Below are 18,878 nucleotides of genomic sequence, written 5' to 3'. Positions count from 1 at the left end.
ATATGGGAGATACAATGTTGCCAGGTTTGTTCCCTGGGCCCCTGGAAACTGCTCAGAAAAGATCGCCATGTTTCAAGATGGTGAAGGATGGGAGATGATGGCTCAGTGGTGAAAGCGCTTGCTATACAGGATGGGCGCGGAGTTTGGATCCCCGGTACCCACATAAGACTTGGACACGGATGTTCAGTACCAGCAATGGAGAAGGATGAAGCCAGGATGAGAGGGTGTGGGGTTTGCCAGCCACTGTCTTAACTGAAAAATAGCAGCTTCAGTGAGACACGTGGTCTCAAAAAGAATAAGGCAGAGAGTGACAGAGGAGGCTGCTGGCCTCTGCACCACACCCAGCATCCTCCTCTGACCTCTGTACCATGGTACATAAGTATAACACATACATTCACATGCACACACATGTGCACACGTGCATACACAGGAGCATGAACACATGTGCACTCGCGCACACACATGCATGTGTGCACATGCTCCCAATGAAGTTACACACTCAAGAGACAGTGAAGAGGCTCAACAGTTAAGGGTACCTGCTGCTTTTGCCCAGGGCATTTGCGTTTAATATGCAAAACCCACATTCAGAGATAAACACACAAAATTCTAAAATGAAATAATTTTTTTTTTAAAAGATGAAATCCAGTTGTCAATCAGCTTTCCTTTCATAGTGACCCGATCCTCCAGCTGTGGAGCAGCACCGAGGTTTTCATTCAGTAAATGCTTAATGTGTGAAAGAAGCCCTTTGGTAGAATGGGAATGCAAACAAGCCCCGTTGGAAGCAGGACCTCAGGGAGAGCCCCCAGATCCACCCCTTAATCGTCAATACCTGGAACAGGCAGCGCTCAGGGCAGAGTACTGAATGTTCCAGTGTTAAAGCCATTTGTCAGCAGAGCGCATGTTTGCAGGGTTGGGGTTAACTCCGGCTAGGTAGCTCCCATTCCTTGTCCACCTCTGATTTTATGGCTCCAGTTTTTATCTCAACGCTAACTGTGCTTTTGCTTCCTGATTTCCGACCGTGTAGCAGATCCGATTTAGGAGTCCAAGCTTTCCTCATACAGCTCCATAAAGAACAGGGCAGAGAGTGACCCTGGTGGGTGAGCGAGTACTAAAACTGAATTTCCTTTTGAGCCTGACACCGTGAATGTATTCTTGCTTATACAAAGGCTGATTCCTTTGAACAGAATTAAGGGCTTAAAATGGATCCAGGGAGACTGAATTATCCATGGGCTGCAGGGGGTGGGGCGGGGGTGGGAAGAAGGACTCACTGACTTAGTCCAGTGGGAGAAACAGTATCAACCTCTTCTGATTTTACTGCCATGTAGACAAAAGCAATGTCTCTGTTTCCTTCCCCGTGTGTTTCTGTATCTGGCTACTCATTCATTCAGTCAGCACACGCTGCCCGAGAGCAGGGTGTGCCAAGGACTCAATGGTTCCTCCTGTTTGGTGAGGCAGCCCTCACCTGCATCTCAAGTCAACTTCGTGAACAATCCCTAAGGGTTTTACGTCTTCTGAAATACAGTGGCTACCAGAGAAACTAAGGCGCCCTTTGGGGTTCTCAGTCTCACCGATCAAAGAACCCAGAGACGGACTCACAAGGAAGCTCGGGGACGATCTTATGAGACGTCACGGGGAAACAGCATACAGGTCACGGGGAAACAGCGTACAGGTCACAGGGAAACAGACGTCACGGGGAAACAGTGTACAGGTCAGATGAAGAAGCTAGTGGCCTCTGGGAAGGCCAAGGGAAAGCCGGGCCGTTTAGGTGTGGGACAGAAGTGCACAGCTTGTTAAGAAAGGAAAAGGGACACTAGCATGGACGTTGGCTGTCAGTGGAGCTGAGGAGCGAGGTCCCACGCACCATGCATGTCTGCTCTCCTGGAGTCCTCCTCAGGCTCCTCCTTCAGTTTGAGAGCTTCCAGCCTCCCCTGCACACAGGTTTCTCTCACACAGCTCACAAGGTGGCTTTTTCCACCACCACACTACTTCACACCATGGTGTCTGCTCTTTGGGTGGGGGGGGGGGGGAGAAAAGCACAACATGTTCCATACTTTTCTCTCTCAGATGGAGTGCTGTTGAACCCCTGAGGTCCAAGCGAGGGAAGGACCATGTAGCGTTGCTAGGCTTAGCCAGGCCACCAGCGGCTGGGGTCAGATTGCTTACTACCCTAGCTACTGGGCTAGCCTTGGCTGTTTTGGGCTTTAATTTTCATTTTGTTTTGTTTTAAATTCATAGTCATATGCTTTCCAGTGTGTATCAAGAAAGACAGCAGAATAATCACAGCAATAAAGTTAAGTAAATTTGAAATTTCAACTTAAAACTATGTTTCTCCACATTGACCTTCCACTCATGAGAAGATATACGTGTGTGTGTGTATGTGTATGTATATATATATATATATATACATATATATACATATACATATATGTTTCTCCACCTTTTGATAAGTCTAAAGTGACTACTTATAAACTCTACTAATTTAAATACCAACCTAACAAAATGCAATTTATTTAGAGTGTACGATATGAATTTGAAGCTGACTTTGGTATACAGAAACCAAGCACAAGACCAAATGCAGTTGTAAAAGTGCGTATGACCATACTCCGTCACAGAGCGAAGCTTCTGCATGAAGCGTGTGAGCATCCACCAGTTGATCTGCGTGGGCAGGCAGTGCAAGGATCTACGACAGGATGCTTTTACTTGTATCCAATACTGACCTGAGAGTTCAAGGGTGTTTCTCTCTCTCTGCATTTTAATAGATAGTGTTCTCAAAACAAACTGAATGTAGTCTTTATTATTGTTTGCCAATAATTGCCTTCTTCCTGCCAGGCAGTGGTGGCGCATGCCTTTAATCCCAGCACTTGGGCGGCAGAGGCAAGGAGATCCCTGAGTTCAAGGCCAGCCTGGGTTACCTAGTGAGTTCCAGGTTAGCCAGTGCTATACAGAGAAACCCTGTTTCAGAAAACAAAACAACAACAACAAAAAGTTACGTTCTTCCTTACGTAATTTATTTAAAGTAATTTTAAATGTATCCTTTATTATGTCTTCTAAGGATGAATATTACATATAGTAATAGATACAGCTTTTATAGTACAGTATTTTAGAAAATAAAGTTTTAGCTTCAAGTGATCTCCTGATTGTATGTCATAAAAACTACAGGTGAATTTCTAAGGTTTTAAGGTTATTCAAAAGCAGTTTACATTTTTGGGTGTATTTATCGGTGTATGTTGATGGTATGTGTATGTATATGTTTTCTCATGTGTGCGTGAGGAGATGGTGTGTGTGCACATGTGCACGTGTGTGTGGAAGCCAGAGGTCAGCCTCACCAAGGTCTTGCTCAGTTCCCTCCAGGTTACAGTTTTTTTTTGGAGGCAGAGTCTCTCATTGCCCTGAGCCTCTGGCTTAGCGGGGCTGGCAGACTAGAGAGGATTACAGAAGGCACCGGTGCCTGGCTTCTACACAGGGCTCTGGGCATCTGAGCTCAGATCTTCATGCTTGCCTAGCAAGCCCTTAACTGACCAAGCCATCACCTCAGCCACACGTGGGTCTTGTTTGTATTTCTTCCTTTTGTTCTTAAAGGGGGAATGCTAAATTACTGTATTGAAAATCTCCCCTTTATGTAAGGAAATGGGTCCAGAAAGACTGAAGTTTGCCAAAGGACAAACATCTGCCAAATGACAAATTCTAGATTAGCGGTTCTCAACCTGTAGGTTGTGACCCCTTCCACAAGGATCGCACGTCAGGTATTCTGCATATCAAATGTTTATATTACGATTCAAAACAGTTATGAAATAACAACAAAAATAATTTTATAGTTGGGGGTCACCACATCATGAGGATGGTGACCTTTTAAAGGGCCATGGTGTTAGGAAGGTGCTGAACCACTGTCCTAGATGGAAACTAAAGACAATCTCATTCTGGGTGCGTGTTCTCTGTCCCTTTCCCTGATGCACTATGATCAGGTGCTGGGGCACTGGAGGGAGGCTGAAAGGCTCTCAGAGACAAACCAAGAGGTGTGGCGATCCCTGGGCCAGACTGGAGGCTGGTGAGGGTGACAGATGCTTATTAAGGCTTCTAGTTCAGAGATTTAAGAAAGGGGCGTTGCTACCAGAAGAAGGAGGGGAAGGAGGGAGAAGAGAGAGTGGGAAGGGAGGGGTTGGTGAGGGAAGGGGTAGGGAAGGGGGAGGGGAAGGGGGAGGGGAAGGGGAAGGGGGAGGGGAAGGGGGAGGGGAAGGGGGAGGGGAAGGGGGAGGGGAAGGGGGAGGGGAAGGGGGAGGGGAAGGGGGAGGGGAAGGGGGAGGGGAAGGGGGAGGGCAGGACTTTTACTGTGACATGATTGAGGTAGAAAGTGCTAAGGTTGATTTTGGACCTGGCTGAATCACAAGTTACATTAAGACTTCTGGAAAGAACTATGGCAAAGACACTTGAAAACCCAGAGCTGAGGGCTGCTGAAAGTCACTGGAGACACTTGAAAACACCGGGCTGTTGAAAGTCAGTGGAGACAGTGTGTACCTGGAATCAGTATGGATTTGTAGATGGAAACCAAACAGGAGAGGCTCTGCAGAAAAGCAAGCCTGGGAGGGAAGGGGGGGGCAGGAAGGGCAGGGGCGGGATATGATTGGAGACTTGGAAAACAACCTAATAACTCTTTGGGATTTCATGAAGGACTCTGGCCTTCTGGTGCCGTGTGACGGGGAAAAGAAGAGAGGTCACAGACCAAACAGAGCCAGATTCAACATAGACTTTAGTGGCCATGTGAACTCATCAGAGCTCTGGACTCTTAAAGCCTTGTTCTGCTCATGTACAAAACAGACTTGATGTGCACTACCCTGTAGAGTGCTGTGGAGCTTAGTCATATTATAAGGAACTGCAGACAACTTGTTGCAGACAACTGGGCCCAGGGATCGCCTCTCCTCTAACATCAGGTTATGCATGCTCTGGCAAACTTCAGCCTGAAAATATATGTGAGCATAGACAGAAAATGTGTTTTCTGAAGTACAAAGGGCTACCACACACTGCCACATGGGATAGGCTGTTGGTTACAGGAACGACAATAAGACGAGGCGGCCCTGGCCTTGTGTGGAGAGCAGCTCAGGAAATAAGCTGGAAAAGACAGAAAGAGACAAGGACGTGGCCATTACAACAGAACCTTCGGAGGGTCCTGCTGCTGTCAATGTGTGTGTGTCTTAGTCAGGGTTTCTAGTCCTGCACAAACATCATGACCAAGAAGCAAGTTGGGGAGGAAAGGGTTTATTCAGCTTACACATCCACATTGCTGTTCATCACTGAAAGAAGTCAGGACTGGAACTCAAGCAGGTCAGGGAGCAGGAGCTGATGCAGATGCCATGGAGGGATGTTCTTTACTGACTTGCTGCCCCTGGCTTGCTCAGCCTTCTCTCTTATAGAACCAAGATTACCAGCCCAAAGATGGTCCCACCCACAAGGGGCCTTTCCCCCTTGATCACTAATTGAGAAAATGCCTTACAGTTGGATCTCATGGAGGCATTTCCTCAATTGAAGCTCCTTTTTCTGTGATAACTCCAGCTGTGTCAAGTTGACACAAAACTAGCCAGTACAGTGTGTTGCTTGACATCATAAACACCTGTCTGTCTGCCTGTCTGCTTCCCTCAGATCTGCACCCCTGACCTGGTGGTGTTCCTGGCTTGTGCCAACCAGAGGCTCAAGGAGAGGTTACAGAAGCGTGCGGAGCAGCAGGGGCGGCCAGATGACAACCTGAAAGCAACCCAAAGGAGACTAGTGAACTTCAAGCAGAATGCCGCCCCACTAGTGAAGTACTTCCAAGAGAAGGGACTCATCGTGACTGTAAGTTGGCTTCGTGGGGACATGACTGCACAAGAATGACCTTCAGACCTCCAACCAGCCCATGCTCTCACTTGGAAATGATCTTGATTTTAAGGAGTGGCTTTGGGGTAGTCGTTTCTAGTAATATCCCATGATTTAGCAATAATGATTTTTAAAACCTTGCATTTTAGTTGGATTTTTATGAAAGAGGATGAGTTAACCTTGTCTCAGTTCTCTACCATCTGAGTTTAAAGTGGTTGAAGCCACAGTATGGGTAGTTTTAAGCAACATGTGCCCATTTCTCTGTTTATCGAGGCCTCGTGACCTCAGTAGAGAGCAGTTGGCATGGTGTGGCAGGAGAGTTGATGTTTAAGTTGGCCTTTGTCATGTCCTATGAAAGGTAACGGATCCTGACTCTGCCATAATGTTCTCTGATGGTTTGTCTTGTAAATGAGAGCTAGAGTTGAAATGGGAGGTGTCCATCTTTCTGATCCTTTAATAGAGTGCATGCATACACACACGTGCCAATGTAAATGTTTTCCTACATGCTAGGTTGGTTCTAAGGTCATTGATATTCAGTGTTCCAACGAAGGATGATACAAGGCCATCAGGCCCTTCATGTCTAAGTGTCAGCTCCAGAGATGAAGGCCAGCCTGACTTAAGTATTAAGTCACAGCAAAGACAGAGATCATGGGCCAGAAAATAGTTCCTTGTGCCACAAATCCACAGCACGTACCTAGAAGCTAGTCTATGGTCGGCAACCTCAGTCCGCCCTTTCCTGTTCTCTGCCCCTTTGCCTCAGAATGGGAGTTCTTGCCTAGTGGGCAAGTGCATTCCGCTGGGAATTTGGTGAAAATGATGTCTACCCACCCCATTCTTTCACTGTTTATGTAACAACTGAAGCACAGTCACAGGCCTAAGGATGCCTCAGTGAACACATCTTAATGCCCTGAGATATGGCGAGTTAATAGTGATCTCTTTGCAGTCTTCATATTGTGATTTGTGCTTTAAGTCAGAGTTGTAAATCTGGTCTGGAAACAACTTATTGGGCCAGAGGTCATTTTTTTTTTTTTTTTTTGGCTTAAACAGACACCGAATTCTAAGAAAGATTTGGGAACATTGGGGTGGATTTTTCTATGATGTGTATGTGTGTGTGCGTGTGTGTGTGTGTGTGTGTGTGTGTGTACGAGCGCGCGTGTTGTGTTTTGCTCACCAATTAACAGTGCTGATTCCTGCCTTGTGCATAATAAAAGAAATTAACCCCACAGACTAAATCCCAACTGCAAGAAACAAAGCCAGAGTTTTTAATGATATGTACAAGGTTTAAAGGTATCACGAGCTGTCCTAATGACTCCCTGCCTCTCACGTTCCTCACAAGCTGAGCAGATTTCCCAAATGAATGCAGAGTGAGGAGTGTTAATTTACTAATATTTTGCATGGAGGTGAAGTGCCACTGCCTGTAATTGAGGGAGGCTGTGACAGTGGGGCTGGCAGCCTGTGACCTCACTGCCATAGTCAAATGAGTCCTAAGATAAATGCCTCTAATTACAGGAGAAAACTTGCCCTGAGAAGTCACCTTTTGGAAGCCAGGGAACATAGGCTGAGCTCCCAAGAGTATAATTTGGAAAAAAAAAAAAAAAGAAAGAGAGAAAGGAAGGAAGGAAGGAAGGAAGGAAGGAAGGAAGGAAGGGAGGGAGGGAGGGAGGGAGGGAGGGAGGGAGGGAGGAAGGAAAAGGAAAGAGGGAGAGGGAGAGAGAGAGAGAGAGAGAGAGAGAGAGAGTAGCTTGCCAAAGTCATAAACACTGTCTGTTGAGACACGTTTTCTCTCTCAGCCCCGAGATCATGGTTTCCTTTCAGAACTCTGTGGCACTCCTGTTGTTAAAGATGAGCTAAGTAACAAAAATGGCCATCTTTCCTCATCACTGACATGTTAAGATTTTAATAGAAAAATCTACCAGTTCATAGGTTAGACTCAAGGTTTTTCCTTTCTCTCCTCCCCCCGTCCCTGCCCAGGCTTCTACCCACCACTTCCAACGGTCTCCTGTGGGTCACTTAGTAAATATTCACTTAGAGGTTACTCTGCTAGCTGTGAGGGGTGTTTGGCATGTAAGGGGGATTACTGAGTTAGGACGCTGTCCTCGTTAGTGTTTTCTTGTTGTAATAACCACCATAACCAAACGCCACTCAGGGAAGAGAAGGTCTATTATTTCTTTCAGGTTACAGACCATTGTTGAGGGAAGTCGGGGGAGGGGGGAGCACTTGAAGCAGAAACCAGAGAAACGCTGCTCTCTGGTTTGCTCTCTCAGGATGTTCAGCTACACTTCTTCTTCTCTCTCTCTCTCTCTTTTTTAATCTTTAATTTTTTTTACAGTCCAGTTATTATCCTCCTCCCATTCTGCCCTCCAACAGTTCCTCCCCCACTCCTCCAAGAGGACATCCCCACCCAACCCCAAACACACACCCATAAACCCCTAGCCAAACTAACTAAAGGGCACAAAGGCAGTATCTATATTAACAAAATCAGAAACAAAAAGGGAGACATAACAACAGAAACTGAGGAAACCAAAAAAAAAAAAAAAAAAAAAAAAATCATCAGATCCTACTACAAAAGCCTATACTCAACAAAACTGGAAAATATAGATGAAATGGATGGTTTTCTAGACAGATACTATTTACCAAAGTTAAATCAAGAGCAGGTAAACTATCTAAACAGGCCCACATCCCCTAAGGAAGTAGAAAAAGACATTAAAAACTTCCCAACCAAAAAGAGCCCAGGGCCAGATGGCTTTAGTGCAAAATTCTACCAGAACTTCAAAGAAGAGCTAATACCAATACTCCTCAAACTACTCCATGAAATAGAAACAGAAGGAATACTACCTAATTCATTCTATGATGCCACAATTACTCTGATACCTAAACCACCCAGAGACTCAACAAAGAAAGAGACCTTTCAGATCAACTGCCTAGGGATGGTACTGCCCACAGTGGGCCTAAACCTTTCTACCTCAATCAGCAATCAAGAAAATGCCCACACATTTCCAGAGAACAGTCTGATGGAACACTCTCTTAGTTGAGATTTTCTCTTCCTAGGGATGTCTAGTTTTGGGTCAAGTTGACAATAAGTAAGACAGAGGCACAGAACCCCTATATAAAGCTAGGCATGGCTGAGATTATGTGCAACCCCAGTGCTGGGGTGGGACAGAGATAGGAGGACTGCTGGAGTTGGCTAGTTGGTCAGCCAGCCTAGCTAAAACACAGGAGGCTTAGTGAGGAACCCTTGTCTTGAAAGGATAAAGCAGAGAGCAATAGCATAGGTCCTCTGGCATCCTCCAGATGCATGGCACACGCAACCATGCACACGCATGTAGGCACCACACACATAAAAATTAGATGAGAGTAAAGACTCGGTTTCTTCCTTGACTGTTTCAAGCTCATAGAACAGTGCTTGCCCACGACACAGTATGTTCCTAGTATGTGGGGAGTGTATAATTTGTGGGGAAACATATATGAAGCTACGCACTATAAACTGAACGGAAAGATGTTCAGAATTCCTCGCATACTTTTTGCAGTCTCAGGGATTGGATTCCCTGCAACAAACAGAACAGACACCCTCCCCATCCATGTGGAAGGATTAACCGCTTGCCTCCTGAGGACCACAGAGAGGATAAACTTCCTGGTGCTTCTCTTAGGTCCCTGAAGTTCAAAACTTTATATGAAACCTCAGCTCCGCTGCCGTTTAATATCCTAACGCCCCTCAAGGTAGGACATAGCTAAGCTGTGTACCTTGTGATGTCGGTACAGCTAGAGAGAGGAGGTGACATGGTGGCGGATGACAATGTTGAGACCATGTTTAACATGCACCAGACATCTTGATTGCATGTCTTACGTGCCAGTGGCATCACTCAATGGACAACTATGTATCCCGCAGTCAGCATGACCTTCTCTGTAACCCACATACCTTACCTGTAAAATGGATCTCATCCCCCATGCTGTCCCACTGTGCTTATGAGAATTGACTGGACAGCATACGTATAAAGAGTCCATAGACTGTGAAAAGAGTCATTTAGCGGGTTGACATCAATGCAGGATTTCTGTGTCTCTTCCTTTTTCTTGTACTCCCTCCCCCCAATGCTCATCTTCTAGGATCTGAAACTCTTACTAGTAAGACCATGTCTTTTGAGGAAACTACTGTTGTCCCCCAAATAGATGTTCTTGGAGAAACCCCAAATTAATAATGTAGGGATCTAAACTTTCATAGCAACTTACTGTTTTCTTTTAAATGTGCCTGTTGATGAATTACTAACTTGACCCAATAGCTTCGGTTGTCTATTTTGTGGTGCCTGGGATTGAACCAAGGGTCGAACGTATGCTAGGAAAGCCCTCCACCACTGAGCTATGTCCCTGGCCAGGGATTTTTTTTAACCAAACATATCATCCACCGAATCGAGATGTGTCTGAATAATGTAGTTAAATTGTAATGGACATCAACTGATTCTTTTTTTTTTCCCTACTTCTTCATCGATTGTTTATCTGTTGGGAGCTGGGACTAAAGAAATAGCCCATCTTGACTGAAAAGAAAATCTAATAGTCAGAAGGGCAGGGACAGTGTGCCAGCTCATCAGGATCTTATCAACATTCTTGCAGTCACACTGAGCTCCTCCGTGATCATTTCATTATGTCTGTGCATGCAGTCCACACTGAGCTCCTCTGCGATTGTTTCGTTATGTCTGTGCATGCAGTTTTGTTTGCAGGGGTGACTTTAAATGACAGGAATTCCGAAGTCCGGTGGATTTGGTTCTTCGTGAAATTTTCTTCAATGTGCTGACCTTTGCTCACCATAGTGTTAGACATAATTTCTCGCCGTGTCTTTATTGAGCCTTGCGTTTTTGGTTAGAGAGTCAAAAGTTGAGTATTCCCAGGGTTTGGGTAAAGTTTTTTGGAGGATTTGGTGTATTTAGAATTAGGGAAGTTGCTTATTGATGTTAACTGAGTGAGCTGACTTTCTTAGTATTTTGGGCACTTGGACTTATGAACTGTGTGACTTTTGGATACTAAGTTCCCTTTTATAGATTTTTGAAATCTCAATGCAGTGCTAGCTGTTATCTAACTAATTAAAAGTTAAACAAATATCTAGCTATTTAAAAGCTTAAACAAAACACAAATTTGTTTTTGTTTGAATTATCATTGGTCAAGAAGTCCTTATAACTTTGTTTCTTAGCCTTTGTGGTGTTAGTGGTCAAACCCACTGCCTTGTGGATGCCGGGCAAGTGTTCTATCATAGAGACACACTTCCAGCCTAGCTCCATGTGTGTGGGAGGGATGGGCAGACTCTGAAAGCATATATGCAAGACTGCTTTATATTTTTCATTTTTTATTAGATATTTTCTTTATATACATTTCAAATGCTATCCCGAAAGTTCTCTATACCCTCCCTCCACCCTGCTCCCCTACCCACCCACTCCCACTTCTTGGCCCTGGCGTTCCCCTGTACTGAGGCATATAAAGTTTGCAAGACCAAGGGGCCTCTCTTCCCAGTGATGGCCGACTAGGCCATCATCTGCTACATATGCAGCTAGAGACACGAGCTCTGGGGGTGCTGGTTAGTTCATATTGTTGTTCCACCTATAGGGTTGCAGACCCCTTCAGCTCCTTGGGTGCTTTCTAGAGGAGAGGTGTCCACCCTGCCCGGGAGGGCTCTGCTGCAGAGCACTGGGGGGAGCCATCTTGGATCCCGGATCCCTCAGAGACTAGTCTGCGCAGGTGAGAGTGCGGACTGCAGAAGCGACACAGCTTCTGGGACAGGCCCTGTTTTGGGCCTTCATCTTCAGTCAGTAGGCAGGTCCGAACGCCAGATATCTGTGCACCCTCCCTGCAAGAGGAGACCTTGCCTGCAGAGAGTACTCTGACCACTGAAACTCAGGAGAGAGCTACACTCCCAGGTCTGCTGACAGGGGCTAACAGAATCACAGGAGGAACAAGCTCCAACCAGAGACAACTATAACGACTGCTTTATTTTTAAAGGAAAAAAAAAATTTAAGTGCCTGAAAACTGAAGGCCAAAATACAATGTCTGCATTATTTGCCAAAGTGCACCAAAGCTTTGTGCCTTTGGGCATTTCACTAAGCCGGAAAGACAAACTACCCACACCACTGAACAAGCTATTCTTAATATGGCTGATAATTAGTGAGAGGGCTCAGCCAGGAAGGACACTGAGCGCCACAGTAACACCCTGGGTTCAGTTCCCTAATCCCAGGTGATGAAAGGAGAGAACCTAGTCTCCCAAGTTGTCCTCTGACTGTACACACACACACACACACACACACACACACACACACACATACACATGCACACATACAGAGGAAGAGAGAGGAGAATAAGTAATATGTAATAAAAATATTTTATTTGTAAGATTAGGTGATAACCAATGAGTCTCTGTAGTCTGCGTTAGATAGTGAAGCAACCATGCAACCATTTCTCCTGTGGACATTTCATAAGAGGAGATAAGGAAATGCAAGACTTTACACTGAGAAGGACGCTGTAGTTGGGAAACGGATGAAGAAGCCTCTTGATTTATATCAGAGCTCGCCAGTTGGATTTCTTCAGATAATGAACACATGGGCTAAAAGGAATTACAAGCAGAATTATTCCTATTCCGCTGCACCAGCTGTTGTAAGAACATGGACAAGTTTATTAGCTAGAGTCTGTATTCTCTCATTTCAGTAATTGCATCATATGATGTTGGGAGTTTTGCTTTTACAGAGTGGGAGTATAAGGGGGAAGAGCAATCAGTTCTTGGCATTCTTTGAAATGAATTTATTTATTTATTTACTTTTTATTTATCTTTGAGGTGGGGTGTCATGTGTGAGGCAGGGGGTCATGACTCTCAGGCTGAGCTTAGACTTGCTACATAGCTAAAGATGACCTTGAACTTCTGATGCTCCTGCCTCCACCTCCCTAGTGCTAGTATTATAGACATGTACCACCATGCTCACCTGGAATACGAAATGTATGATGTGGAACTCAAGGCCTATTGAACGTCAGGCAAGCACTCTACCAACCAAGCTGCATCTTGATGCCCTGAAATGGATATTTTCAATATGTACACACTCTTGCTCCTCCACACATGTTATCATCCCCACACCTCTCTCTCTCTCTCTCTCTCTCTCTCTCTCACACACACACACACACACACACACATACATACACACATGCACACACACACAGAGAGAGAGAGAGAGAGAGAGAGAGAGAGCAGAAGCCTCCCAACCTATGCCTGGCTTTTCTCACTTCTCTGTGGCTTGGGGGACACTCTATCACTATGTAACATCAAGCAGGACATGGAGGACACGCTCCTGTCAACGGGAAGGGTGTGTCGGAGTGATGGAGCATTTAAGTCACGTAGGAGCTGTGACGTGGCACACAAGCCTCTTCTCTGTAGTGGGCACTGTCCCAGAGCCCAGAAAGCTCTGTGGGCTTTCTTCATCTGCCCTGCACCCCCTTCTCAGTTAGGGGATCTCCCTACTGCACATTTCAGATTCACCACTGAGACTGTGATCCTCGCTCCACCAGAGACTGCTTCCCTGATGAAAAGTCAACAGGGACCATAACGGGATTCACACAGAGACAGTGAATAATTATTTTTAATGAACTTTGAGTTTCATGGGAACCATCAGTAAGATTCAAAATGCAAGTGCACTGATGTGATTTAATGTAAAATGTCCCCCATGGGTTTGTGTGCTTCAACACCTGGTCCCCAGCTGGTGGCACTGTTTGGAAGGGGTAGAGGACCTTAAGATGTTTCCTGGAGGAAGTTTGTCACAGGGACCGAGCTTTGAAGTTTTATAGCCTGGTTCTCCTTCTTTCCTCCACCTCCTCCTCCTCCTCCTCCTCCTCCTCTTCCTCTTTTTCCTCCTCCTCTTCCTCCTCCTCTTCCTCCTCCTCCTCTTCCTCCTCCTCTTCCTCTTCCTCCTCCTCTTCGTCCTCCTCCTCTCTTCCTCCTCCTCCTCCTCCTCCTCCTCCTCCACCTCCTCTCCCTCCTCCTCTTCCTCCTCCTCCTCGTCTCCCTCCCCCCTCTCTCCTTCATGACTGGCAAGCAGCCCATGCTCATCCATCCATCCTTACCTGTCATAATGGATTGTAACCCCTCTGGGACTGTAAGCCAAAATGTACCTCTCTCCCCTCAACTGATTTTTGTGAGGTGCTCTATCACAGCAGAAAAGTAACTGAGACTCTTACCCCCAAACTGTCAGTGTTCAACCTCTGGTACCTAGCACCATCTCCACTGGCATCACGGTATAGAGTAACTGAAACGAAAAGCAAAATGCTTATAAAGAAAGAAATCAGCTGGGTGGTGGTGGCACACACCTTTAATCCCAGCACTTGAGAGGCAGAGGCAGGTGGATTTTTTGAGTTCAAGGCCAGCCGGGTCTACAGAGTGAGTTCCAGGACAGCCAGGGCTATATAGAGAAACCCCGTCTCGAAAAACAAACAAACAAAAATAAGTAAATAAATAAATCCAAACAAACAGCACTACAAGCGACAGTAAGGAGATGATGGGTTTGTAACGCGTAAGCCAGTGAGCTGGTGTTTCTTTTCAGTACCCTGGCTTATTTTCTCTTGTTTAACTATCCATTGTCGGGAAACAAAAGCACTCCTTGTTTCTGTTTGTGATCTTAGTAACTGAGAAGGGTGTCCCAGCTGAGTTTCTAAGGTGACTCAAGTAGATCATGGAAGTACCCTGAGAGAGATGTAGAACTGTAGGTTAACAGGGGGCCACTGTGGTGGGTCCCCTTCGTTCTGAACATGACTGGGGTTAGAATCACTGAGGAGATATAGCTCTGGGCACATCTGTGAGAGTTTCCAGAGAAGTTTAACTACAGAGGGGAGACCCACCCAGCATGTGATGTCATTATCCTATGGGCTGGGGTCCTGGACAGAATGAAGGGGAAAAGGAAAAAGCCAGCTAGTGCCAGAATTCCACTGTCTGCTTCCTGGTTGCTCAGAGGCAGCATTGCAGCCACAGGCTCCTATACCAGGGACTATGTCTCTCCTTTGCCACCAGGATGCCTTGCACAGTGACACCTTTCAAGCTGGGAGCCAAGATTAATCCTTTACTTAAGATGCTTTCTGTTAAGGATTTTGTCGTTGCAACAAGAAACTAACGCATCCCTTTGAATTGTATTTCAGTTGCCCAAAATATTTTTAAGTTAACTAAATAGCTTTTTTTTTCTGGTACAAAATGTAGTAATAATACTAGAAGCTCAAGATTTTAAGGGATATTGCTGTCTGGGCAAAGAGAATTTGTCAAAGCCTACAGGGTGTGTGTGGGTGAGGGGCCTTCTGGTTAGAGAGTGCTTGCTACCTCAGGAAAGTGTCGTTGCTGCTCCTGGAGGCCGCATATTTGTGTTGCTCAGGGAGACCCATTCCACTGACCAACCTACACAGGTCTTCATAAGTGTGAATGATTTTAACGGAGCCAGAGCAGAATTGAGGCATGAATCCGATTGCTTTTCAGCATTGTTGTTATTGTGTACTCTGAAAGGTAAAGTATGACTTCACTTTCATTTTTTCCTCCTTTACATTAAAAAGTAAATCAAAAGCCCTGGACAATGAAGTCATTTGTGCACAGTGTTGCCATTATACCAACCAGCAAAGCAAGAGCCACAGTCCTGGGGTGTAAATTATGTCTATTCCTAAACAGCAATAAAATGAGAAGAGCAAGCAGGGACTGTATTTATAGCTCCCAGCATTCGGTCTCTGCGAGAAGCACGTGTCCTGACGTCCTTTTCCCTTCCTGAAGCTCACACACTGCCAGTCTTCTTCACACTCCATAGGCAGAGAGCAAGCCAAGTGACTCAGTGAAGCTGCCTCCTCTCGGTTAGAAAATGAAGCTGGAAGTCGGCGCCACCCTGTTGCTAGCTCCCGGTGAGAAGGACGCTGGCACTGAATTCAGTGTTCTCGATGTGTCGGGCTGCATGGGTGATGGAAGAGCCAGCTTTCAGAGTAAATCACTCTTCTGTTGGCTTTCTTGACAGACACTAGAAAAAATCCGATAGCCTTGCTGATGTTTTTCAATTACCTTAAGTGCAAGGGAAGGCCTTAGTAGGAGAACTATGAAGCAAATGATTTGGATGCGATTAAGATAATATTCAAAGGGCTGGAGGGATGACTCCATAGCTAAAACTGCTTACTGCCAAGTGGATGGTTCACCAGGATCTAACACTCCAGCTCCAGGGGGTCCAGGGTCCTCTTCTGGCTTCCTCAGGTGCTCACACATACATATACACAGATACACACACACACACACACACACACATTCACATACATAGTCACACACACACTCACACATATACACACACAATTCACATACACGCCCATTCACACACACACACACTCACATACATTTCCCCCCTCCCTATTCCTTTCCTCCCTCCCACCCTCCCTCCCTGTCCCCCTTCCCTTGTCCCTCTCCCTTCTTCTCTCCCTCCTCCCTCTCTTTCAAATACACATATAGAGAGACACATACATTGTATAAGTCTTATTGGAAACATTGATGAGAAAGGCATCGGAACTGATTAATAACTTTAGAGAGACTGTGCATGTGTCTCTCCCGAAAGAAGACAGAGCAGATAAAATGCTTAGCAGTCAAAAAAACACAAAACACTGTTATGACTAGAAAGTGCTTTCACAAACAACAGTCATCGGTTCTGAGCTTTTAATGTGTCCTGGTCCTAATCAAAATGTGTCACGGTAGCTCATTATCTTCCACTGCATCTCATTGAGGCAACTCTTGTCATTTCTGCATTTTGTAAATTAAGCACAGGAATTCATCACTCCAGGATAGACAACAGCAGTGAATCCTGATGGCTCTGGGCCTTGGGCCTCTGAGAAGCACTTAGGTGTTCTCTTTTGTTCTCAGGAGACACTGACAGATAGATAGACTTGGATGCTGATAGACTCAGATCTGCTTTCTTCGGGCATTTGTTACTAGGTAATGGCTGTAAAATAATGAATGTAATTTATAAAATTGCTTACTCTAAGAACACATAACAAACAAACAGTTGTCAGGCCTCGTTTGTGTCTTTGTTTCTCTGTGCCGGACTTCTCACCTCATCAAGCCAACCAGGTTTGGCTGTCAGTCAGACTACTGGTTAATTTTCTATTGCTCTGACAAAACGCAGTGGCTAAAAGCAACTTATGGAAGAAAGGGTTTGTTTGGGCTTATGACTCCTGTCTTAGGGTTTACTGCTATGAACAGACACCATGACCAAGGCAAGTCTTATAAAGGACAACATTTAATTGGGGCTGGCTTACAGGTTCAGAGGTTCAGTCCATTATCATCAAGGTAGGGGCATGGCAGCAACCAGGCAGGCATGGTGCAAGAGGAGCTGAGAGTTCTACATCTTCATCTGAAGGCTGCTAGTGGAAGACTGACTTGCACGCAGCTAGGATGAGGGTCTTAAAGCCTATGCCCACAGTGACACACCTACTCCAACAGGGCCACACTTCCAAATAGTGCTACTCCCTGGGCTAAGCCTATTCAAACCATGACCGCTCCCAAGCCATGGCCAGGAAGCAAGAGGCAGGCAAGGTGGCAGGAACAAGAAGTTGAGAGATCACATCTTAACCACAAACACAAAGCAGAAAGCCAACTAGAAGAAGTATAAGGCTAAATAACCTCAAAGCCAGGCCCCCAGTTCTGCACTTCCTCCAGCAAGGCTACACCTCAGAGTCTCTCCAAACAGTACCATAGCTGGAGACCAGTTGTTCAAATGCTTGAGCACATGAGGGGTGACTGTCATTCAGATGCCACACACCTTTGGTTTACTGCAGACAACATGCTGTTCTGCTCTGCTGGGGACCTGGCTTTCCTCTTCCCTTGATGATTTCCAGAGTTATTCAGCTCTATTGAGGACCTGTATCATCCTGGTGCCCTCACCAGGCAACAGTGGGACAGTCCCCTTTGTTCAACAACTATTCATTGACAGGCCTTGGCCTAGTTGGGATTTTTAGAAACACAAATATTGTGTGGAATGGCCAGAGTTGTAGCTCAGCAATAGAGCATTTGCATACTATATGCAAGGCCAGGTTTGATATCCAGGAAAACATCTCCAAAACTCAAAGATGGTGTATGGCCAGCCATGAGCTATCCTCATAGAATGGGTACCACAGAGGATGTGATGGATGTAACAACCTGAAGCTAGCCCAGGAGAGGACACATGCACAACCCAGAGGAAGGGCCAGCAGAGTGGAGGGGCTAGGATGGAATTCCTTCAGGGAAGGAGGGGAAAGTGGAACTCAGAATGAATAGTGGTTATGAAGCAGGCACAGATGGAAGCCGGATAGGACAGAGTGAACGTTAGGAACTAGAGCGTTAGAGAACAAATGTTGTGGCCAGGGAGGGAGGCACCAAAGGATTAGGTTGAGATGGAAGGTCAGCTGTGGCGGGCAGCTTTGAGCCCTGCGTAAGCGCTTGGCAGAACTGGAAGAAGCTAGTAACTGTGTGTGTGACAGGGAGTACAGAAGATTCCAGGTGGATTTGGGAAGGCCTGTCCTGAAGTGGTGGCTTGTAACACAAGGCCTACCTCTCTGTAGGGCGAGAACCTCAGCCCTCTGGCTCTAACTTTGAACAGAGGAGCAACTGTGTTCTGTGGAAGAGTGCCCATGACACTCCTGTATCCCAGGTGTGGTAGGGGATGTACCAAGTCTTTTTTCATTACAGCTTTTCATATTTTCTCTTTCCATTATATTTTTCATATATTGACTGTATTATGTCATAGAGACGTTCTCTGAACATGTCCTTTGGGCTCCTAACTGCCTTTTGTGTCTCAGTGTTTATTTCTTCCTCTGGATCTGGCTTTCTCTAGATTGCTGTAGCCTAATTGACTAGAGTCACTATCCTTAAACATTATCTCAGCTCCCACTATTCCTATGGAGTTTTGGTTTGGTCTCTGTTTTCAGGAGCTGGCAAAAATCAAACATTCGTTCTGTTATGTTAGGAGCACTGTGCTAGGAATTAGAGAGGAAGACTAAATAGACTTTCTTACAATATTTTGTTGAGCAAATATTAAGTCAAC

At 45.7% G+C, this 18,878-nt stretch overlaps 1 protein-coding gene across 4 annotated transcripts in view; it reads left to right on the top strand.

Annotated features, from left to right (window-relative positions):
- The window catches only part of Ak5 (adenylate kinase 5), a 205,592-nt gene that overhangs the window by 46,726 nt on the left and 139,988 nt on the right, over positions 1–18,878 (top strand). For all 4 annotated transcript variants that reach the window (NM_001081277.2, XM_011240115.3, XM_006501440.4 and 1 more), the window contains exon 6: positions 5,632–5,823. In NM_001081277.2, the coding sequence (NP_001074746.1) occupies positions 5,632–5,823 (192 nt within the window). The remainder of the gene's footprint in view (positions 1–5,631; positions 5,824–18,878) is intronic.

Source organism: Mus musculus, chromosome 3, assembly GCF_000001635.26.
Source record: "Mus musculus strain C57BL/6J chromosome 3, GRCm38.p6 C57BL/6J".
NCBI lineage: Eukaryota > Metazoa > Chordata > Mammalia > Rodentia > Muridae > Mus > Mus musculus.
The sequence above is the reverse complement of the archived record's forward strand: the minus strand, read 5'-3'. Positions and strand labels throughout refer to the sequence as shown.